This window comes from Parastagonospora nodorum (assembly GCF_000146915.1).
Source record: "Parastagonospora nodorum SN15 chromosome Unknown scaffold_9, whole genome shotgun sequence".
NCBI classification, from domain to species: domain Eukaryota; kingdom Fungi; phylum Ascomycota; class Dothideomycetes; order Pleosporales; family Phaeosphaeriaceae; genus Parastagonospora; species Parastagonospora nodorum.
Genome location: NW_001884557.1, coordinates 458,804 through 478,310, shown reverse-complemented (window position 1 = coordinate 478,310; position 19,507 = coordinate 458,804). Strand labels below are relative to the sequence as shown.

The window sequence follows — 19,507 nt, the reverse complement described above, 5'->3', positions numbered from 1 at the left end:
TGGCTCATAAGTCTAAGAGCTGGCACGAAATCACGCGTGCTGCATGATTCCGCAATCAACCTCCGAGCAAAAGATACCCCCACCTTTCAGAGCCTGTCGTTCGGGTGTGGACCGAGCATGTGCATCCAGCCCTCCCATTCTGCTTTCAGTATCTCCGGCCACATCCACCACATTGCGAAGTACGGTAGTTTCCCAACATTCAGGGTGTTAGCATCTGCTCTTTTCAGCAGCTCATTCAATTCTTTCCTCAACATGGGCGTTCTCCATGAATAACTAATCTCGGAAACTCCGGGCCCGCCCATCTACAGGCGATCATTGACGTTTGATGGGTGTTGACATGTGACAGGCTGTTAAATGTCTTCATGAGGCCGGAGCACATGGAAAGGATCACCTGCAACGTTCAGGATTGGATGCTGGTCTTGGTGGTGGAGATGTGGGACATCCATGTGCCTGGCAGTAGAAGCGGGTCGTGCATGTGCTGACACGTGACTAGCACAACCCTCCTGCCCACCTGGGCAAGCGGTCCTGCATTTATGTATATTTGAATGGGCATTGGCATGCCTGGGGATACTTGGATGACATTTATTCCTAAGATTGATCTGCATAGTGTTCATTTCCCAGTTCCGGACGCCAGATAGGCACCCTTTGCATGAGCGCTTGGCCGTGCTCAACAGATTCACACACGAAGCACAACCGACGGACGAATGCGCATGCTGACCGAATGCAAGCGAATGCATGTTCTTGAATCCGAATGAGCCACAATACCACGCAGTCATTATGATGCTTGCACATTCCAGGAATGGGTCCAGTACGCTGGAACTCTTGTTCAGGATTATCTCAAGCAGGATCGCCGCTAAGCGCCCACTGCACTGGAAACCACATCTCCAGAAAACATGCAGGGGCGAATGAGACGCCAGGCCAAAAAGAAAGTGCTTGCCACAGTGAACTATGTACCTACCAAGGAAGCTCCGTCATGTTGAGAGCAGTCAAGAAATCCTAGGTTGCGTCATGGTTTGAAGTTCCGAGGGGCAGATTTATGCTTTCACATGCAAAACACATGGCAGCCCAAAATTAGGCTCTCAAGGCAGGCACAACGAGGACACAGTGACAACAGCAGGAACGGGATTTACATGGAGAAAAATGAATGTGGAGGCAGCCTATGATGCACATTCACGTCGATGACATAGGATTTGTAGAACCTGCTGGTGCGGCCGTGGTTCGAAGGTGACCCGCAATGACGTCTCACAACACTGCGCACACGACACTCGCGCCTGGCCAAACGTAGCGTTGCCCTTTCTGAATAAAAGCATTTGCACTTCTTCCACACGCTCAAACCCAACCTCCTTCCTCCGCAGATTTGATCATCACCCTTTTTGTCCCTACATTAAGACCCCAAAGCGGATCAATCACTCGTCATGTCTGAGGCTCCGCGTGTTGAGATCAACCACAGCACCCTCCCCGACCTGGACCCTTCCGCGCCCTCAAACCGCGCTGCTACTGATTTCTCGAGCGATATGCCGCAAACCAACGGCACCGCGAACGGAGGCCTGGCACAGAGCGCACAGAAGACAGGAAACAGCATCCTGGAGAGTGAGGTACGTGGGACGAAACGCCTCCGAAGTTGCCGAGCCCCAGCTAACGCCATGCATTACAGTCTTATCTGTGCTTCGCACATTCGCACACCACCGAACTTCCCCTCTAACAACCTCAAAGCAGCACAGCACGCCATGAACGCCGGTATCAACCACCCCTCGGTGCAGAACGCAAAGGACACGGTCGTCAACGGTGAGGTGAGTCGCTCCAAAACTTCCCTGAGATGTCTGGACATGTGCTGACTGCTCGCGCGACACAGATTCCCGACGTGTGCATACGTGTGACAACCTACTAAACCTCTCAGGACCCGTCGGCCAGAATGTACAGGCAGAGGCGACCAAGACCCGCGACGAGTTCGCTGATCTTGCAAACTCCCGACAAACACCAGACCACAAGGCTGCCACCGGCCAGAACCTCACTCGTGCGTAATTCGACCGCGTTTAATGTGTAGATTGCTAATTGTGGTCAGACTACCATAGCATGTTCTACCGCCTCCTGAGCTGGAAGAACCCTCGTGCAACTGGTATCGCCTTTGCCTCCACCGTCGTCTTCATCTTCGCCGCCCGATACCTCAATGTCATCCGCTACGCCCTCAAGCTCCTCTACCTTACACTTGGTGCGACTGTGACTGCCGAGGTTGCTGGACAACTCGCTTTTGGCCGCGGTCTTACCTCCCAGTTCCGCCCGCGTCAATACTTCACGGTCCCCAAGGCTTCGCTCGAACGCTTGCTTGACGACGTTGAGCAGATCATCAACTTCGTCGTTATCGAGTCTCAGCGCATAGTCTTCGCCGAGAACGTATATGCTAGTGGAGCAGTAAGTGCCCTCCTTGTGACATCGTCCAACAAGACTTTGCTGACGCTCAACTCAGGCTTTCTTCGCCTCCCTCATTTCCTACTTCCTTATCAAGTTCGTCCCTCTTTGGGGATTGACCTTGATCGCGACCGTCGTCACGTATCTCGGCCCTCTCGTTTACATTCAGAACAAGGAGGTTATCGATGCGCAGCTTGAGAAGGGCCGTCAAATCGCTAGCCAGCAGGCTACTCAGATCAAGGGTCTCGCCAACCAGCACGCTGGAAATGCTGCCAAGACTGTACAGGGTCTCACCCAGCAGTACACGAACAAGGCTCAGGAGACGATCAACCAGTACCGTGGACGTTCAACATCCCCCGAGGTCAAGAAGGAGCAGTTCCCCGCCGCTCCCAGCCACGAGCTTGACTCGGAGCTTAGCGAGAAGCCAATCACCTCGCCGCCCCAGCCTGCAATGTAAATTGCTCTACGCTATCGATTTGACAGCCTCCACGCGTTCAACATCTGAGAGGTTCACCGAAACGACTATGTACTTCCTCAAGTGCATACCATAATTCCACCAGTTCCTTACGCACACCCATCTTCACGATGATGACCTATGATGACCTTGGCCTGAGCCTTGATACGACAGTCACGCAGCCCAAATTGAACATGCGCGGTGTAGGAACATTGTTTTCTCCTAAAAGCTTCTACTCGGCGTCAATGGCGGCGTCTCTTATCTTTTCCCTTGGAGTCTGGGCGCCGTTCGTCTCTCATGGACGGGGTCAGGGTTAATTGGGCATGGACACAAGGCGTCGTTGTTCTTCATGTATCTGTTAGCGAATGACCATTTCTCCTTCAGCAATTGACTGGATGTGACGTATTGCCGTGTGATGCTACGTCTTCACTCTAGCATGTGAATGTACGGCTGACACTGACTATTGCTGGCGTGCCTTGTCGAAATCCGGTGAAGGTGTCGTTACCGTGCCGCGCAACTACTGAATCTGATGCATGTGAATCTCGCCGCAGCGCCACCAACGAACCCTGTCCACAGGCTCTTTGTTTTGTAGATTGGTCTGGCAAAAAGACGCATTCGAAAATGATACATCCTTGAATTAATAACCTTCTTTTTGTTCACAAAGCCCTCTCACCATTCCGCTTGTCTCAGAGCGTCATCACGTCGCTGTTCGAGCATTCTCACACTTGGCCAATTATAGATCGGTATCCGCCCCACTTAGGCCCCCAAACACTAGGCAGCCGCGACTCCGACCTGTTGCGTCAGGGCCAGCACCGCCTCTCAGTCGGACTTGTGTGCCTCCTTTGCCGCTCACGGACGAACGTCGCCAGGCGTCCCTCACACCACTGTGTACTTCTTTCTTACTTTCGACACAACTCTTTCTTACAACTTCCCTTTCGTACTCTACTTACTTGCGACTGTTTCTTTCTCACAACCACAGTTTACAACGTATCAACCGGTGGCAACGATGTTTGCTGACCTCGCCCGCCGCGGGCTTACACACCCCAACACGGTGGCCTATGTCAAGCGCGCCGTGTACACGAACCAGGACCCGTCCACAAGGCTGGAAGATGTCGAGATCCCGACATGGGGAGTCGTTCTGCTCTATGTGAGCGTCTGGATTGCGCTTGTCGGCGTGACCATGGTATGTTATATATCGATGCACGGGAGGAGCGCAAATGCTAACACAGTCGCTAGGTCTCCTACATGATCAACCAAGTCATCACTACGCTTTGCATGGTGGAGTCTCCCGTCGCCGCCATCACCGTCTCTCCCTCCACCCACGAAGTCGCAGACAAGGAGGAGAAGGAGGGACTGCTCGAGAACGGCCCAACCATCACTCTCGTCAACCAGAAGCCCATCACCTCGTCAATCCGCGGCACCATCAAGCACCTCGCCGCGCACGCTGGCCGCTTCGCCCGCTTCCGTGGCTACAGGATCCACGTTCTCCACGCCATCCTGTTCAGCCTTGTCTCGACCTTCCTCTCCGCTGCGCTCCCCCTTGTTCCCGGACAAGGCATCGTCGTCGCCGCCCTCAGCGGTGCAGCAGTCGCAAATGTACACGCCGCATGGACACACAAGGTCGTTTCGCTGCCCACGGAGAAGTCGTTCATGCAGCGCCTGCCCAGCAAGGCCAGCTGGAAGACGCTCGCGCTCCCCGCCGCTATCGAGTCCGCCATGCCCACTATCAGCCTCTACCTCACCATCGGCGTTGCGATGCTCATGAGTCTGCACAAGCTTGACGGAGAGAATGTCGCCGAGTACAGCGGTAAGCAGGTAGCCTGCCTCGCCGTGCGCATGCTCGTCACCGTTGTCTTCGCAATTACATGCACCCTCTTCCTCTGCCTTCCCGCCAACGTCACTCTTGTCCGCATCGAGGCTTCCATTCTCCCCGAGGACGAGGACACCATCGTTCCCTTCGACCGCACTTTCGGTGGCAAGGTCGTCAGCCAGATGATGGGCGGTTCTGGAAAGGTTAGCTTCTTGGAGGCGTGGCGCAGCTTCAACTGGGAGGCGCGTCGTCGTCTTATCAAGCTTTTCGTCAAGGGCTTCTTCATCATTATGGGTATGCTGCTAGTTGTCTCACATGTTCTTGTTGCCGAGGCTTTTGTCGTCATGGGCCCGGCTATGGGAAAGGTTCTTAGCCAGATGCAGAAGGATGGGATCCCGCAGTAGATGGGTACCATACGTTAACTTTGAAGGAGTCACTCTTGGGATTAAGAATGGAATGGGATTGGATATGCGCGTACGCTGGAGTTATAGCGTGAGAGGGATGAGGATTTTTGTATAGTATGTTCACTGCCTCGACTTTCCTTGACTTGCCACATCATATAAACCACAATAAGGAACACATCTACAGTCATTACCGCAATCAACATGTGCTTTGAATTTCTCACTCGATGCACTGGTCGTTTGTTCCATTTGTTTGCGTACGAAAAGTCTGTTGATTCGATGTTGGATATTTGTCATGAACACCCCGATACTCTAAACTTCTACATTTCCACTACAGAGGTACACATCCTCCCCCTACTTCCCCGCAGCCGCCCTCTCCAACCTCTCGACCCCCTCATCAATCTTCTTGAAGCTCCAACTCCTATAAAACGGAAAATAGCAAAACGGCCTCAAATCAAAGCGATTGTCATCGGGCGAGTAATCCTCCATGTGCAGACTGGGCGTCATAACCGTCATCTTGTGGCGATTGATCGCCCAATAGTGGTAAAAGCGCTTGACCTTATCCGCGACCTCTTTGGGCGAGAATTCGTCTTTCCACTGGAAAACAAGCGCCTGCCACATGCCAAACGGGCCGAGTTTGCGCTCCTTGCGCAGGCGCCCGAAGATGCTGAGTTCGTGGTAAGTCATGCCCATGTCGGCCTCGTCGGACTGGGTGTATTCGGCGGTGATGGGCTCGAGTTCGGCGGTGGGGGTGGCTTCGACGAAGGAAGTCAGGATGGGGAGGGAGAGAGAAGTGCTCGCCCAGGTGAGGAAGGCTTTGAGGTCGGTTTTCGAGATTCCGCCGATGGGATTGATGTCTGCGCTCGAGCAGTCGTATTTCGTGAGATAGCCGCGCAGACACTCGTCGACGTTGCCGGAGCCTAGGACGAGCAGGCCGCCGCCGCCGGGCCGCTGGCGCACCGTGGGCAGGAGTTGGGCGTACAGGTAGGCGGTGACCATGCGGGAGCGGGCTTGGATGTTTTGCAGCGCGAGGTTCTCGGCGGGCGTGCCGCCGGCGCTGCGGAAGTTGGGGGTGAAGGAGGTGGAGGCGGCAAAGGTGTCGCGGAAGGCGTGGAACATGGCGTCGATGTTCATGTCGGTGTGTTTGCTGCCAATGGCGGTAGAGAGGTCGGCGGCGCGCGTGCGGGTTTCGGTGCTGGATTGCTCTTTCATGCCCATGAAGACCGTTTCGCTGGGAAGTTAGTAAAGTGATGTTGAGAATTGCTGAAGTGAGGGGGCTCACAGTAGTCTTGAAGTGAGCTCTTGAGGGGACTTTGGTAGCCACCCTTCTGCCTCATAGACGCCGGCAATTCGTTGGACGTCCGCTTTGACTTGTTCGTTGCCTTGTTCCAGTGCTTTACATATTTGGACCGACATAGAGAAGACTAAAGTTGCTGTACTGCAACTGTCTAGGCCACCAGATAGGGGGATCAAGAAACCAGCTATTCGAAATCAGCGCTGCTGTAAATGAGTTCCAATCAAACATACCGGCGCCACTTCGTCGCAAATAGTCCCACAGCCAGCATGACGCAGATAGCATTATCTCCTCCTCAGGTCGGTGTATTCTAATCTCCACCCGCGGAGTAGGTGATATGTTGAGGTCCAGTTCTGCGTCTGGCAGTCCAAGGCTAAAGTCTGTCTCATGTCTCTCGTACGTAGGCGCGTTGATGCTTTGATGACCACGACTGATGCAACTTCGGTATGCTCGGACTTCCTCAATATCGATGGTCGCTGTCACGACCTCAACATCGTTGAGACTGAATTGACTGCCCTGTGCAACAACCTCGCCATTTACAACAATCATACTGCCGCCATCGTAGAGCAGCCGGTCACCATCGCCTCCCTGAAGGTTGCTGTAGAGATACACGCCACCGCATTTCCTCGTCGCCTCTGTGATCAAGCTTAACCTTGTTTGGAGTTTTCGAAGGGAGTGGTGGGAACCCGAAGAGTTGGTGATGACTTCGACTCCATTTAGCGACATGTCGATGTGAGGCGATTGGGGCGTAAACAACTCTTCACAGGTCTCAAAGCCTAGACAGGTATCTGGTGTGCTCAGGACCATGTCACCGATCGGGACTTTCTTGGTGCCCTGCAGATTCTGGATCATCTGGGGTAGGTAGTAGTCCTCGACGTGCTGGGGACGTCCCCAAGGAATAAAGTGGCGGTTCTCGCGGTAGTTGCCATCATTTGCCAGGAACAGCTTGGCGCGAATAAAGAGGATGCGGCCGTCCAAGATGATGACTCTACAGTTGAAGCGGTTGTTGCGGTGCATGATGGGCATGCCGATGTCGCAGACGATGCCGTGGAGCGAAGTGTCGGCCATGATGATGGCCATCTGCTCCCAGGCATGGAGGTAGGTGTCGGATTCGAGGACTGCCAGCAGTCAGTCGGAACACTCTTAGGTGAAGCATCAAAGACCAATGCTCTTAGTGTATTGAAATATGAATGGGACGTACTACACATTATTAGCAAGTATCTCAATGATTCATGAATGGTCTCCTACCAGTGATCGAGCAAGCCATAGCTGGTGATTTCTAGTTCAGGGCCCGTTCGGAAACGGGCACCGCGTTCTTTGGCAATCTTTATCGACTCGACTATCCTCTTTCGATTGCCCTCCCAGTCCATAACCCACTGGTTGAGACTGCATGTTGCTACCGTGAAGAGTCGGCCCATGTTGTAGTTGAAGATGCCCAAGCAGAGTTGAGCCGATGGTCGCAGCTCAGGTTGTTGTTGTCCGTCGATATGTCCTAGATTAATACAGGGATCCAATCACAGTTGCTCGACCAATCCGAGAGTGCAGTGAGAGTGTGCGATACTGGCGACGAATGAGTCGGAGCATATCGGTGGTTAGCGGGGCACGCGAGGGGCATCGTCTCGGCTAAGCCTTCCATGGGGGGCACACCCTAGGCGCGATCTGAAGCGGTGCACAACACCACGAACGAACATGTCGCATCGCACGCAGAAACGGTTATGATCTGCGGCCGCACTGGGAGCCTCTCGGTGCTTGGGCTGGGAAATTTGCTCCGCCCCGAGCCATGCTATCTATCGGATCGGCGCCACAGGGGGGATCCTGCCTAGTCACCAAATCGTCAGACCTCAGTGCTGTTCACCGTCTCTTGCCTGCTCGTCTTTGCTCTCCTTGCAGTCTCTTGTTGTGAAGTGCAGGCCTGGAACTGGACCCTAGATAGACGCTTTCTGCGCCAGTGAACGCCGCACTTCCCTTAGCATGACGCTAGACTTGTGAATTTGGCCGCTCCTCCACTTAACAAACAGCTTTGTGCCGTTAGTGCCGCTGACAGTTGGACAGCCGTGTCGCAACGGTGAACCAGATCACGAAAGGCCCTGGGGTTGCAAAGCCTCGAGCTGTTTTCGGTGTCGCTCACGGCATGGTCCTATCCAGCTGCCGCCGCCACCGCCTGCTTGTTTAGTTTGTCTAGTCCGTCGTCGCCAGTATGGCCGACCGTCTAGAAACACCAAATTCACGGCTGCCGCCAGCGAGGGCACGCAAGAAGATGGAGGACCAAGCAGTCATTCGCGAGCGAGACTTTTACCTGTACGTGTGTTCGCCCCACTGTCTGACTGCATAACCCTGCGAACAGAACAAGGCTCAGTCTCAACGTGCAGATACTATTCGCAGCGGCCCAAGCCAGACTTGTCTCTCAGCCGCCACCCTCACGCAGTCCCCAGTCCACGAAGTCCCCCCAACGCTGCCAGCGTCGCCCGCACCCCCCCGGAAGAGCGCCCACCACGAGCACCCGAAGACAAGGCCCTGACTGCCTTTGCCCAGCTGGGCGCCCTCCGCCTGAATGCCCGACGATGCCTGATCTCCTTCTTCGACCGGCGCAACTGCTATCTGCTGGCCGAGGCGACCAAGACACTATGCCTGTACACGGGCGCTGCGGAGAAGAGCGAGGACAAGCTCTGCTGGGGCAGCACCATCTTTCCCAAAGAGCAGAGCCTCTGCAATTACACCGTCAACCTGCGCTGGGAGAACTCGTGCGTGCCAATCGAAGCCTTTGGCAACCACCCGTCCTTGGTCGTGAATGACCTGACCAAGGACACCCGCTTCAAGAACTACCCGTTTGTCGTCGGCCCCCCGTACTCGCGCTTCTACGCCGGCGTCCCCATTCGCAGCCCCAGCGGACACAGCATCGGAACGTACTGCGTCCTCGACGACACACCTCGCGATGGACTGCAACCAGGAGAGCTGGATTTTCTGAAGGACATGGCCGGCACCGTCATGCGCCATCTAGAAATGTCTAGGGCCACAGAAGACCAGCGCAGGGGCAAGATCATGGTCAAGAGCTTGGGATCATTCGCCGAGGGCAAGAGTGGGCTGGAGAACTGGTGGTCGGATCCATGGGAGTCCAACGATCAGCCTACACCTCTGGGTGTGCCGGATGTCAATGCAGCACAGCAACAACAACAGCAGCAGCAGCAGCATCGACCCCATGTGACCATTAATAATCCCGTGGACCACTCAATCAGCAGCGGAGTGAACAGCGCCCAGTCCAGTGTACTCAGCGTCACGAGCCCGAATGTTACCTCGCCATCCAGTGTACATCCTGCCAGCAATGTCGTCACGCCAGCAACCGAAGCCATGCCTGAGATCCGACCAGATGTGGTGACCAAGACCTCGACATCCACCATCAACGACCAGAAGGATCGAATTGCGCCTGAGTTAAGGGCTGCTTTCGGTCGGGCAGCCAACATGATCGTTGACGCAACCGAAGCCGAAGGCGCCGTCTTTTTCGATGCCAAGATCAGTACCTTTGGCGGACTTGTCGACGACGACTTCTCAGAGTCTCTACCCGAGCCTGACAAGCCTTGCAGCATTCTGGGCGCGGCTCTTTGCAAGAGTAGCCGCGAACCTCACTCGCTGTCGACAACAGAAGCTTCAATGTCCGAGAGCGTACTGCGCCACCTCCTGCGTTTGTATCCACATGGTCAAATCTTCAATCTAGACGACGATGCTGGCTCGCCTCCCGTCAATTCACCCTCTGACGGCGGCACTGGCGATATCGAGATGTGCGACGGCTTTCCTTTCACCATATCTAAGAAAACCGAGTCAACGCGAAGTCTGGACGACGAGAACTACCTCCGGACTGTCTTCCCAAGCGCTCGAAGTCTAGTGCTCTACCCATTGTGGGATTCTCATCGCGATCGCTGGTTCGCTACTGCTTTTCATCTGGACTTTCGGATCCTATGCGAGTTTTCACCAACGAGCAAAGACCCTGAGTTAATTTGGCAGCCTCTCAGCAATTTCCGCAATGGCTGAGGGTTGCTAGACTAGGACATTGAAAGCTGGCCGGACTCCGCCAGAGGCAGACTTTCATCTTCCTCCCATCAGGCGACGTAACTGAGATCCCCTCCTGCCATGGGCATACTCTGGAATGATCCGATCCTCCTCAAAAATATCGGGACATCGCAACTCCCCAGAAAGTCCTCCCATGTTGCTACCATCGAGACTTGCGGGAAGACATTGCTAGAGACCATCAATCACGTAAGCTGAGCCGCTCTTTCCCCAAATTATTAACTAAGATTACTAGGTCCTCGATTTTGCCAAGATCAACAATCTAACTCGGGGCGCATCGAAGCGTCAGAAGAAGCGGACTCAGAGCACTAAGCACATGATTACGCCAGGCCATGCTCATACCAACGACATCATGACCTTGATCAACGATGTCGACATGAGCGTTTTGACCGAGGATGTGGTGGAGAGTGTTTTCGCAGGGTACACTTATCAGCGGACCTCTGCGCAGAGTTATGAAATCTCCTCAAACAAGTCTGAGAAGCTCGCCATCTCCGTTATACTTGACATCAACCCTTGCGACAACTACGTTTTTCGCACACAGCCGGGTGCTTGGCGGCGTGTCATCATGAATTTGTTCGGCAACAGTTTGAAATACACACCGGCCGGCTACATCAAGGTTAAGCTGGAAGTGAAGCCGATGCGGAGCAAAACGGAGGAGTGCTGCGAGTTCCGTTTCACTGTAACAGACTCAGGTATTGGCATGTCTGAGGACTATGTTAACAATCGGTTATTCCATTCCTTTGCTCAGGAGAACCCACTCAGCCAAGGCACTGGATTAGGCTTATCGATCGTCAAACAGATTGTTGAATCTTTAGGTGGTGAGGTCGAGGTCAGGAGCGAGAGGGGCCGGGGCACAAAATTCGCAGTCACATGCCCACTGAAGAACTCGAGCATGTCGCCAACCTTTTGTGCTACCGGATCAGAGCAAGAGAAAGAGAAGCAACTGCGAGAGGTCACCAAGCGTACGAAGGGAATGAAGGTGCGCTTCGTTGGGTTTGATGAAGAAGAAGAATACTTTGTGAAGAACCTAAAGAACAAGACGGCTACTAAAATGTCACTAAAAGCGCTAGACGGTCTCTGTACCGACTGGTTCGGTATGGAAAGAAGCGACAACAATGAGTATCCGGACCTAGTGGTGGCGACAGAGACTTGCGCAAAGTGGCTCCGAGCCCAGCATAGCAAGGACCCTGCGACAGCTTCGACGGCGCCAGTCATCGTCATTTGCCAAGGGGCAGCATCTGCACAGTCAACCACGGCGATCACTGTACCTGGTATCACTTTTGAGTGCATCGGCCCAGCCCTGTTGGGCCTCATAAATTCGCAAAGGCTCTCTCATCATGTCTGGATCGAAACGCCAATCGCACGTTGATAAAGGCGACGGAGACTGATAGTGCGCTACTCAAGGTCACTCAACTGAGCCTCAAGGAAGAAGCGAATGAGAACATGCAGCCACAAAGTTCTCGCGTCCACACTGATGATATTGGTCCTCCCCGGCCGCCACTGTCTTCGGTCAGTAGTGCTCCCGAGGTCAGGTCCGTGGCTCCTGTATCTCTGAAGAAGTCGATATACGCAAAACCGACACGAGCGCTCAACTGCCTCGCTGTCGATGACAATCCAATCAACCTTCGTCTTTTGCGAACATTTGTCGACAAGCTGGGTCATCGACACGTTCTTGCTGTCAACGGTCTAGAGGCACTCGAAGCGTACAAAGCAGCTCAGACACCCGAACTCTCGGGCACTGGGCATCCCCATGCTGCTGACGATCTCTCGCGCATCGATGTTGTGCTGATGGATATCAATATGCCTGTCATGGATGGTCTCGAGGCGACGAGAGCAATTCGCGCACACGAAATCCGGAACAACCTCCCCAAAGTGACCATCATTGCGCTCACCGGCGTAGCGGACTCTGAAATCCAACAAGAAGCAAACTTGAGCGGCATCAACCTTTTTCTCATCAAGCCCGTGCGTCTCGCAGACCTGGAAGTTATTTTGAAAGGCGTCATAACCGGACAAGACAATGCGAACGCCGAATTCAAGCTGGAGGAAGAGCAAAGCATTGCAGATGCCCAGGACGCGAAACTAGATTCAGCCAAGTGTGTTGCCACAGTTGCGGAAATAGAAGCTACAGCTGGTGCAGAACAGGTTGCACGTCTATATCCAAGCATCACTACTCGATGATTGCCCAAATTAGCGCTACGAAACTCATCGGGAGGCATTTTTTACGAAAACATAGTACCAGGGCGACGGAGCTTGAGCTCAAACGTTTATTTCCTAATTCAAGGCGCATACAGGAATCACAGGATATGGGAGCGCGAGCATAACGCGTACATACCCCAGTTTCCGTCTCTTTTATGTCATCTCCTTTCATCATGACATGACATAGACATGGCACGGAGTCTGGGTTATTCTGCAGTTAGTGTATATAGCATAGCACAGGCGTTGAATATTTGAACAATTTGGTAGATTTAAGCTCAAACGACGGGTTTTAGCCCGCTTGAGCAACCTGCATTAGTTGGGATGAATTGAAGAAGCATTGTGTTGAAGTGGTCTTACTTGCGTCCATGCTGTGACACATCAACGTTGAGGATATAGAAACTGTTGTACATATTACATCTCGTATCTGCTAACCCGGGTATAATAAAGAAGAAAAGAAGCCCCTACCCCAGCGCGCTCTCTCTACCGCAGCACAATCTCCCTCCTAACCGGACCTCCTGCCGCCCACGCATCCTCGTGTATCCGCCCAACCGCCACCCGCTCTGCATGCTCACCCACCCACTTGACCAACATGACATTCACCATACTCCACTCTCCCTCCGCAAACACCCCCTCATCGAAATCCACAACCGCCTCGTCCCACACGAACCCCTCGCCATCCCAGATCGGCGTGCCCGGCGGGTGAATCGTCGGATTCGCCGGCCGCCGCGTATGCGGACTCGCCTCGCGCCGCAGGTTGCGCGAAAGCGCGACGAATTCGAAGGGTCCCGAGGAGCTGGGCGCGGCGATGTCGTCGTGGTGCGCCATTATGACGCCGCAGTGCTGGGATTTGTCGTCGAGGAGGTGACACACGGGAATGGGTTTGTTGTTGTAGTCCAACTGCTCTGAACTGAAGCCATCCGCGGGGATGGTTGCGGCGGTGAAGCGCAGCGTGTCGGCGTCGAGGCTGGCATCTGAGCCGCGCGGGGCGTGAAAATAGGGCGGGAAGGTTGAGCGCATGGATGTGTTTTTTTCGCGGCGGATGGTGTATGGGGTAGAGGCAGGGCCGATGTGGAAGTTTGTGATTTCGCTGCGGAATAGCGAGCCCTCGGCTTTGGAGGTGCGGGTTAGGTCCGGGCAGGTTGTTGGGTCGAAGGGGAATGTGACTTGGCCCGTGTATGCGGTCCAACTCCAGGTTGGGGCGGTGGTGTCGCGGCGGGCTAGTTGGGCGGCGGGACACCAGAGGAGACTGAAGTCGAATGCTGCCTCGGGTAAGCCGTGGATGAGCTGGCCGCCGCAATTCTTGGTCAGAGTCTTGGTGGCTTTGGTGAGATCCTGCGCGTTGAAGGACGGGGCGGAGGAGAATTGCGTGGTTACGAGTTGGTTGTAGCGGCGGAAACCTTGGAACCAGTCGTGGATGTCGGTGTCGTCGACTTTGCCACCGAGGGAGCTGGCGCTGGAGGATGAGCGCAGGCGGTTCACGACGTTGCGGAAAGAGGTGCGGCTGTCGGGGCTCTTCGAACGCTCTCGTTGCGCTTCTTCACTGTTGGTTCTGCTGGATGTTGGGCGCGGTGACAACAGGCTGTTGGAGGTTGAAGGTCGCGAATCAGCATCTTGAACGGACTTTCTCCTGAAGGGAACTGAAGCTCGGCGGATCCAGGACGGCGATAATTTGTCTTTCGACGGAGGTGAGTCTGGTCCGGTAGACATGACAAGTAGCGACATGAATGTTGAGTGAGAAAAGTGCCGAAGTGGTGGAAATGTTCCGTTTATAAGGTGTTGTATGACAACGTGGTGTGTGGAGTAAGTCGCAGAATGTGACAAGGTCCTTTAGTGGTTTCACAGAGGTTGCCCTGCCTTCTTGTACATGCCTTTAACTCGTGCTAGAGCTGCGCCTCCTTTTGAATGGATGTCTGTATGCTTCTGTTTGCACCTGGAACATGCCAGTGGAGATGGTCCGCTGTGGGTGACGTTCGTGGGGCTGTGTAGGAGTAGTGTCGCAGCCAACGGCAAGCCGCGCGCTTTCTTTGTGGGCGATTTCCTTTTGCGAACTTTACACAGTATGCCTACAGGATAGATGGGCTCAGGTTGCGAGGCCGATAGACTTGGCCTTCAGTCGTAGCCAAGGCTGATAGTATTTGTGGTAAGTAAGGCTGCATGCGCAACCGAGCACGCTGGCTGCCCTCAGGAAATTGCATGTGGATCCTCTGGACGCGTCGAACAATACGCGTAGTACTAGTACCTAGGTAGTGGAGTAACACTAGATTACTGCATAGTCTAGGCTCGATGATTTGCATCGCAGTGGTCTAGAAAGATAATCACAGGTGGGCGGGTCGGAGAGCACAGCCACTCATGCACGCCACAGTTGCCCCTCGATCGCTTCTTCCGCGTCGCGTAGACAGGCACCGACCATGACGACGCCGCCTGTGGCTTCATAAACAATCGGCCGAGCTCACAATTTGTATTTCGCAGCTACACACCTTACCAATCGCCAACATGTCTGGCTACGAAGGCGAGTCACGTCACTGTGATCAAGACATGCCATTAACATAGCCCAGTTGAACACAACATCTCCGACAAGGATGACAAGGCGCAACCTTCTGCTCGCCGCCCCGACTTGTCGACTTTCTTTTCACAGTTGGAACTTGTAGACACGTCTGATCCGCAGGCGCATACAAATGCAAATGCAGTGCCCCAGCCTGAAAATATGTCGGCGGCATTCCGGCTGCTCGCCAACGCGTTCGAGTTGATGCGCGGACGACCTGCGGATGAGGAGGGTAGCGGCGAGAATGATTTGCTCGCCAACATGATCGAAGTGCTGCGCCAGAACGCTGATGATCCTCCAACCGAACTCAAAGGGGTGCCTGACACTTTTCTGGACGAGCTGGAGCGCGTCCCTAAGAAGAGTCTGAAGCCTACCGACACCTGCCCCATTTGCGTCAATCCGTTCCTTGAAGGTGGGCTGACATCCTGCGGACGAAAGTGTATCGACACGTTGGCTAATTCGTATTGCGAAAAGACCAGTATCCGCTTGTAGTTCAACTCCCTTGCCATAAGGATCACTACTTCGACTTGGACTGCATACGGCCGTGGCTGAAGCTCAACTCCACCTGCCCGCTTGATCGCAAAGAGCTGCTGAAGAAGCAGCAGCCACCTCCGCCAGTAGAGGACGACGACGATGGCGAGTATGACGATATGTACGCATAGGAATGCCTCGCAATGGAGTTCGGACGATACCGACGTACACAATGTGGAAATTGAGATCCTACGTTCACGACTGCAAAGAATGTTTCTTCCGCCAGCCTAGCCACAATGTCCCCTTCTCAGTAGACTAACGATACTTTTGCAACGAGCTCGCACCGCAGTATTCTTGGCCACAACGCAATCAGTGGCTGTCACACATAGCTGCCACAAGTTCGCGACCATGTCACAGCAGCACTGGGAGTAACAGCAGTTCTTCGCTACCGTGTATCACTGCATCAATCAGGGCAAGCGCGAGCTCGTCTGACCTGATGAATGAGCCCGAAGCACCTGCCAACATTACCGAAATTTCCCCACTCCAAGTGCCCCGCTTGACTACCATTCCAGGGCGTGCGATGACTGTAAAACGACGGCCAGTTACTATCAATGCCTTTGCGAAGTGGATCATTTGGAGCTCTCCTTGGCCCTATGTGGGATCAATGCCCCGGTCCCTAGTCGAACACCATGAAAGTGAAGGTCTGTAAAGAACTCCAACAGACCTTCACTCCCCCACATTGCTCTTCGGCCACAACGGTCTCGCTTGGTCGCGTTCTACTATTGCGCCTGTCAGATGTAGGTATCAGAATCGTTTGCCGTCAGATAAAGTGGGCGCGTAAGAATTGGCAAAAGCTTTTGGATACTGAGGCTCAAGCACTGGATCATCGGCGGTTGTTGTCATACACCTTTGTGTATCGGCAGTCATTGGGCGGCAGCACCAACTTTCATTTACCACATGCAGCCATCCGCTCCAGACATCCTGGAATCACATCGTCCGAATATTGTGTGAAGTCTTCCAGTACCACTACTTCCAGTTTTGCACAGTAGTCAAGTCCAGGCAAGGGTCTTCGAGACAGCGCAATTATGCGCGAGATGGATGAAGTACGGAGCGCTTGCTCCAAGACTTGGGCGCCGATGCATCCCGAAACGCCACTGATTAGTGGTTCAAAATCCATTGAGGAAGGCAAATTGGATGTGCTGACCGAAGCATCCACTGTACTTATGCAAGGCACCTTTTTGTACGGATTACGTGCGAAGCGGAGATAGTCAGAGCGAGAGTAATCTTGTCTCAGCCGGAGTTACTATCGTTCCATACCGAGCCAGATCTCGTCCTACCAAACCTGTGCTTGGAGAGATGCAAGCAGTGACGAGATCGCTTCTTTATCTAGCGACGAATTCTGACATATAGCACACTTTTAGTATCGGAACTGTTCGGCCACAGATCAACCCTCTCTTACAAATGCAGATCTGGTTACGAAGTTGCCGGGCGACCCATCCCGCGGTTAACTTAGCCCGCCGATGCATGCGGACGAAAGGCCGGCCGAACAACGACCGGCTGACACCGCAACAGCAAGTCGCCTCGCAACTGTGCACCTTCACCCCACTATGAAAGCACCATGTCTCTCTTTAGTTGGTATGCGTCGATCAACATACAGTGAAACGACTTGAGTAGAGTCTGCCGGTAGTCGGACCTTTTACTTTGGCATCATGGAACAAGTTGAGGTGACTAAGAAGAGGCCTATGAAGGGAATGCGCCGGGCGTGCTGGGAATGTGAGATCAATCCTCGAGATAGGAAGTGTATCAAGACGGTACATTATACTAACAACTCTACCTAGGCAAGAAACCCAAGGTGGAGCCAGCCAACTCGGTGGATGCCAGCTCAATCGCCAGTTTTGGACCTGAAAAGGTAGACCAAAATAACACTTGCTCTTTGCATATTGGAGAGCGACTATGCAAACTTGAACAGCTTTTTGAAAAGTTCGTCTGTCGAAAAACCTCTCTGGCAAACTTCGCAGCAGAAGCGCCACACAGTCCCACCCTTGTGGAATCAAGTGACAAAGAGTCACTTCCCGGGCTGCCCAAGATTCACTTCGATGCACAGAGTATCTCCTCACTAGGAGACGGCATTGTAAGTTGTTTGTAATCAGGCTATATATCGTGTTGCTTACGATGACAGCTTGGCGCACAAAATTGGACGTCTGCCCCCTCCATTCGCACATTACCACGCAACCTGGAGGATGCACCAAATCCGAATTTTGACCCTGTACAGCGGTCGCTGGCGGCCCTGTTACCATCGCAGCATGATGCAGACATTATCTTTGAATCATCGAATGGGTGGATGATCCTGGACGGCATATACAAGGCCTCTCGCGACATCTATGTCAACAGAGATGCCCAGTCGTATGCTCTGAACATGGCTGCCATTGGTCGAGAGCGGGCCATTATTGTAGCTCGGACGTTGCTTCATCTGGCCATATGCATCAACTCCCTTCCACCCGAGTTCGACCAGTCTCGCTTTGCCAATATTTGGTCTCTGGATGCTACCATGCAGAACTATGTTACCAACGTCACCACCCTGATCACTTCCTCAGACGAACTTATGCTGACTCTCCATGGCCTCGAAACACTCTTGCTGCTTGCGCTCTTCCACATGAACTCTGCAAATCTAAGGCAAGCATGGCTCATCATCCGACGAGGTCTGAATTTGGCTCACCTCATGGGTTTCCATCGCATCATCGCGCAACCAGACCTGAATCCACCGGTTCCAGCAATCACCAACGCAAAGATGATATGGCGCACCTATGTTGATCTGGATAGATACATTGGAGTACACCTGCGTCTTCCCTTCGCAGCAGACGACTACCCAGTTCCAGCAGACGCAGAGCTACAGGTACATCACAGGTCCAACATCAACAAGCTGGCGAGGCAGGTTGCCGAACTTGACCGAGATATTTCGCCACAGGGATACGCCTCCGCCCTTGCACTCGACGAGAAGCTGGAGGCCAGCATGAAAAAAATGCCGAAAGACTTCTGGGAGGTACCAAACATACCATCGACTGCGCGGTCCCCAGAGTCTTACGCGACGCTAGAAAGATTGATGGTGCAAATGTGGCATTTTGAAATGAAGGTCTTTATTCACTTGCCATACCTCTTGCGGGCTCCCAGAGATGGTCGGTACGAATACTCCAAGGTCACAGCTCTGCAAGCCAGTCGGAACATGCTCATGAGGTGGTTCGCCCTGCGCAACGCAAACATAACTCAGGCTTGCTGTCGATTTGCTGAGATTGGCGTGTTCATCGCCGCAGTAACGCTGACGCTGGACATTGTGATCGAGCTGGGAACCAAGGAGAAGAGCGAGGTGCAGAAGATGAAGGGTACGGACTTTGCCATGCTTTGCCGCCTCATTGGTGAGATGGAGAAGCTGGCCAAGGCGAGTCCGCGGGAGAAGATTGCCGCACGCAGCGCCGTCGTACTCAAGAAGATGCTGTCTTCGCTCGACCCAAGCAGACAACCTGCCGGTAAAGCTCGTCTGACAATCCCTTTCTTCGGCACCATTGAGTTCGACTACAAGAAGCTGCCTGTGAGGCCCAACTTCGACCTCGATTCCGAGACGGGCAAAAAGATGAACGCTACTGCCACTGGTCAGCATCTACCAGTATTTTCTTTTGTTAGCAATGCGCTGTGGCCGCCGTTGGAGAAAGGACACGAGGTGGGCCTCGACTGGGATATTGTTCTATTTGATGGACTCGAAGATAGGGACCTGGAGGGCAATTGGGTATTTTGAGCACCTCGATGTTCTGGGCATTGGAGGGTCGTCCTACTGCTTCAACAGCATACTAAAGTCGATCTGCATATGCAGCTGCAGCATTTC

General features: G+C 53.6%; 7 protein-coding genes across 7 annotated transcripts; 5 read left to right on the top strand and 2 right to left on the bottom strand.

The window, feature by feature from the left end:
- Positions 1–1,359: 1,359 nt before the first annotated feature.
- Positions 1,360–3,256, top strand: SNOG_06283 (hypothetical protein). Its single transcript, XM_001796608.1, has 5 exons — positions 1,360–1,590; positions 1,714–1,785; positions 1,898–2,014; positions 2,063–2,409; positions 2,465–3,256. Exons 1-5 carry the CDS (start codon positions 1,416–1,418, stop codon positions 2,861–2,863), a joined length of 1,110 nt encoding a protein of 369 aa, XP_001796660.1. The 5' UTR covers positions 1,360–1,415; the 3' UTR covers positions 2,864–3,256.
- A 495-nt stretch (positions 3,257–3,751) lies between these two features.
- On the top strand, positions 3,752–5,074 carry SNOG_06282 (hypothetical protein; the record flags this gene model as incomplete). Its single annotated transcript, XM_001796607.1, has 2 exons — positions 3,752–4,043; positions 4,097–5,074. The coding sequence occupies exons 1-2, from the start codon at positions 3,867–3,869 to the stop codon at positions 5,072–5,074; spliced, it is 1,155 nt and encodes a 384-aa protein (XP_001796659.1). The 5' UTR covers positions 3,752–3,866.
- A 245-nt stretch (positions 5,075–5,319) lies between these two features.
- SNOG_06281 (hypothetical protein) lies at positions 5,320–7,871 on the bottom strand. The gene is made up of 4 exons (XM_001796606.1): positions 7,614–7,871; positions 6,599–7,483; positions 6,354–6,552; positions 5,320–6,302 (listed from the first exon to the last, which is right to left on the bottom strand). The coding sequence occupies exons 1-4, from the start codon at positions 7,630–7,632 to the stop codon at positions 5,426–5,428; spliced, it is 1,980 nt and encodes a 659-aa protein (XP_001796658.1). The 5' UTR covers positions 7,633–7,871; the 3' UTR covers positions 5,320–5,425.
- A 691-nt stretch (positions 7,872–8,562) lies between these two features.
- SNOG_06280 (hypothetical protein) lies at positions 8,563–12,602 on the top strand (the record flags this gene model as incomplete). Its single annotated transcript, XM_001796605.1, has 5 exons — positions 8,563–8,669; positions 8,735–10,321; positions 10,550–10,613; positions 10,660–11,763; positions 11,799–12,602. 5 exons carry the CDS (start codon positions 8,563–8,565, stop codon positions 12,600–12,602), a joined length of 3,666 nt encoding a protein of 1,221 aa, XP_001796657.1.
- A 498-nt stretch (positions 12,603–13,100) lies between these two features.
- Positions 13,101–14,342, bottom strand: SNOG_06278 (hypothetical protein; the record flags this gene model as incomplete). Its single annotated transcript, XM_001796604.1, has 1 exon — positions 13,101–14,342. One exon carries the CDS (start codon positions 14,340–14,342, stop codon positions 13,101–13,103), a length of 1,242 nt encoding a protein of 413 aa, XP_001796656.1.
- A 722-nt stretch (positions 14,343–15,064) lies between these two features.
- SNOG_06277 (hypothetical protein) lies at positions 15,065–15,966 on the top strand. The gene is made up of 3 exons (XM_001796603.1): positions 15,065–15,129; positions 15,176–15,574; positions 15,637–15,966. The coding sequence occupies exons 1-3, from the start codon at positions 15,114–15,116 to the stop codon at positions 15,822–15,824; spliced, it is 603 nt and encodes a 200-aa protein (XP_001796655.1). The 5' UTR covers positions 15,065–15,113; the 3' UTR covers positions 15,825–15,966.
- A 1,376-nt stretch (positions 15,967–17,342) lies between these two features.
- SNOG_06276 (hypothetical protein) lies at positions 17,343–19,420 on the top strand (the record flags this gene model as incomplete). Its single annotated transcript, XM_001796602.1, has 3 exons — positions 17,343–17,406; positions 17,472–17,764; positions 17,906–19,420. 3 exons carry the CDS (start codon positions 17,343–17,345, stop codon positions 19,418–19,420), a joined length of 1,872 nt encoding a protein of 623 aa, XP_001796654.1.
- Between the last annotated feature and the right edge of the window lie 87 nt (positions 19,421–19,507).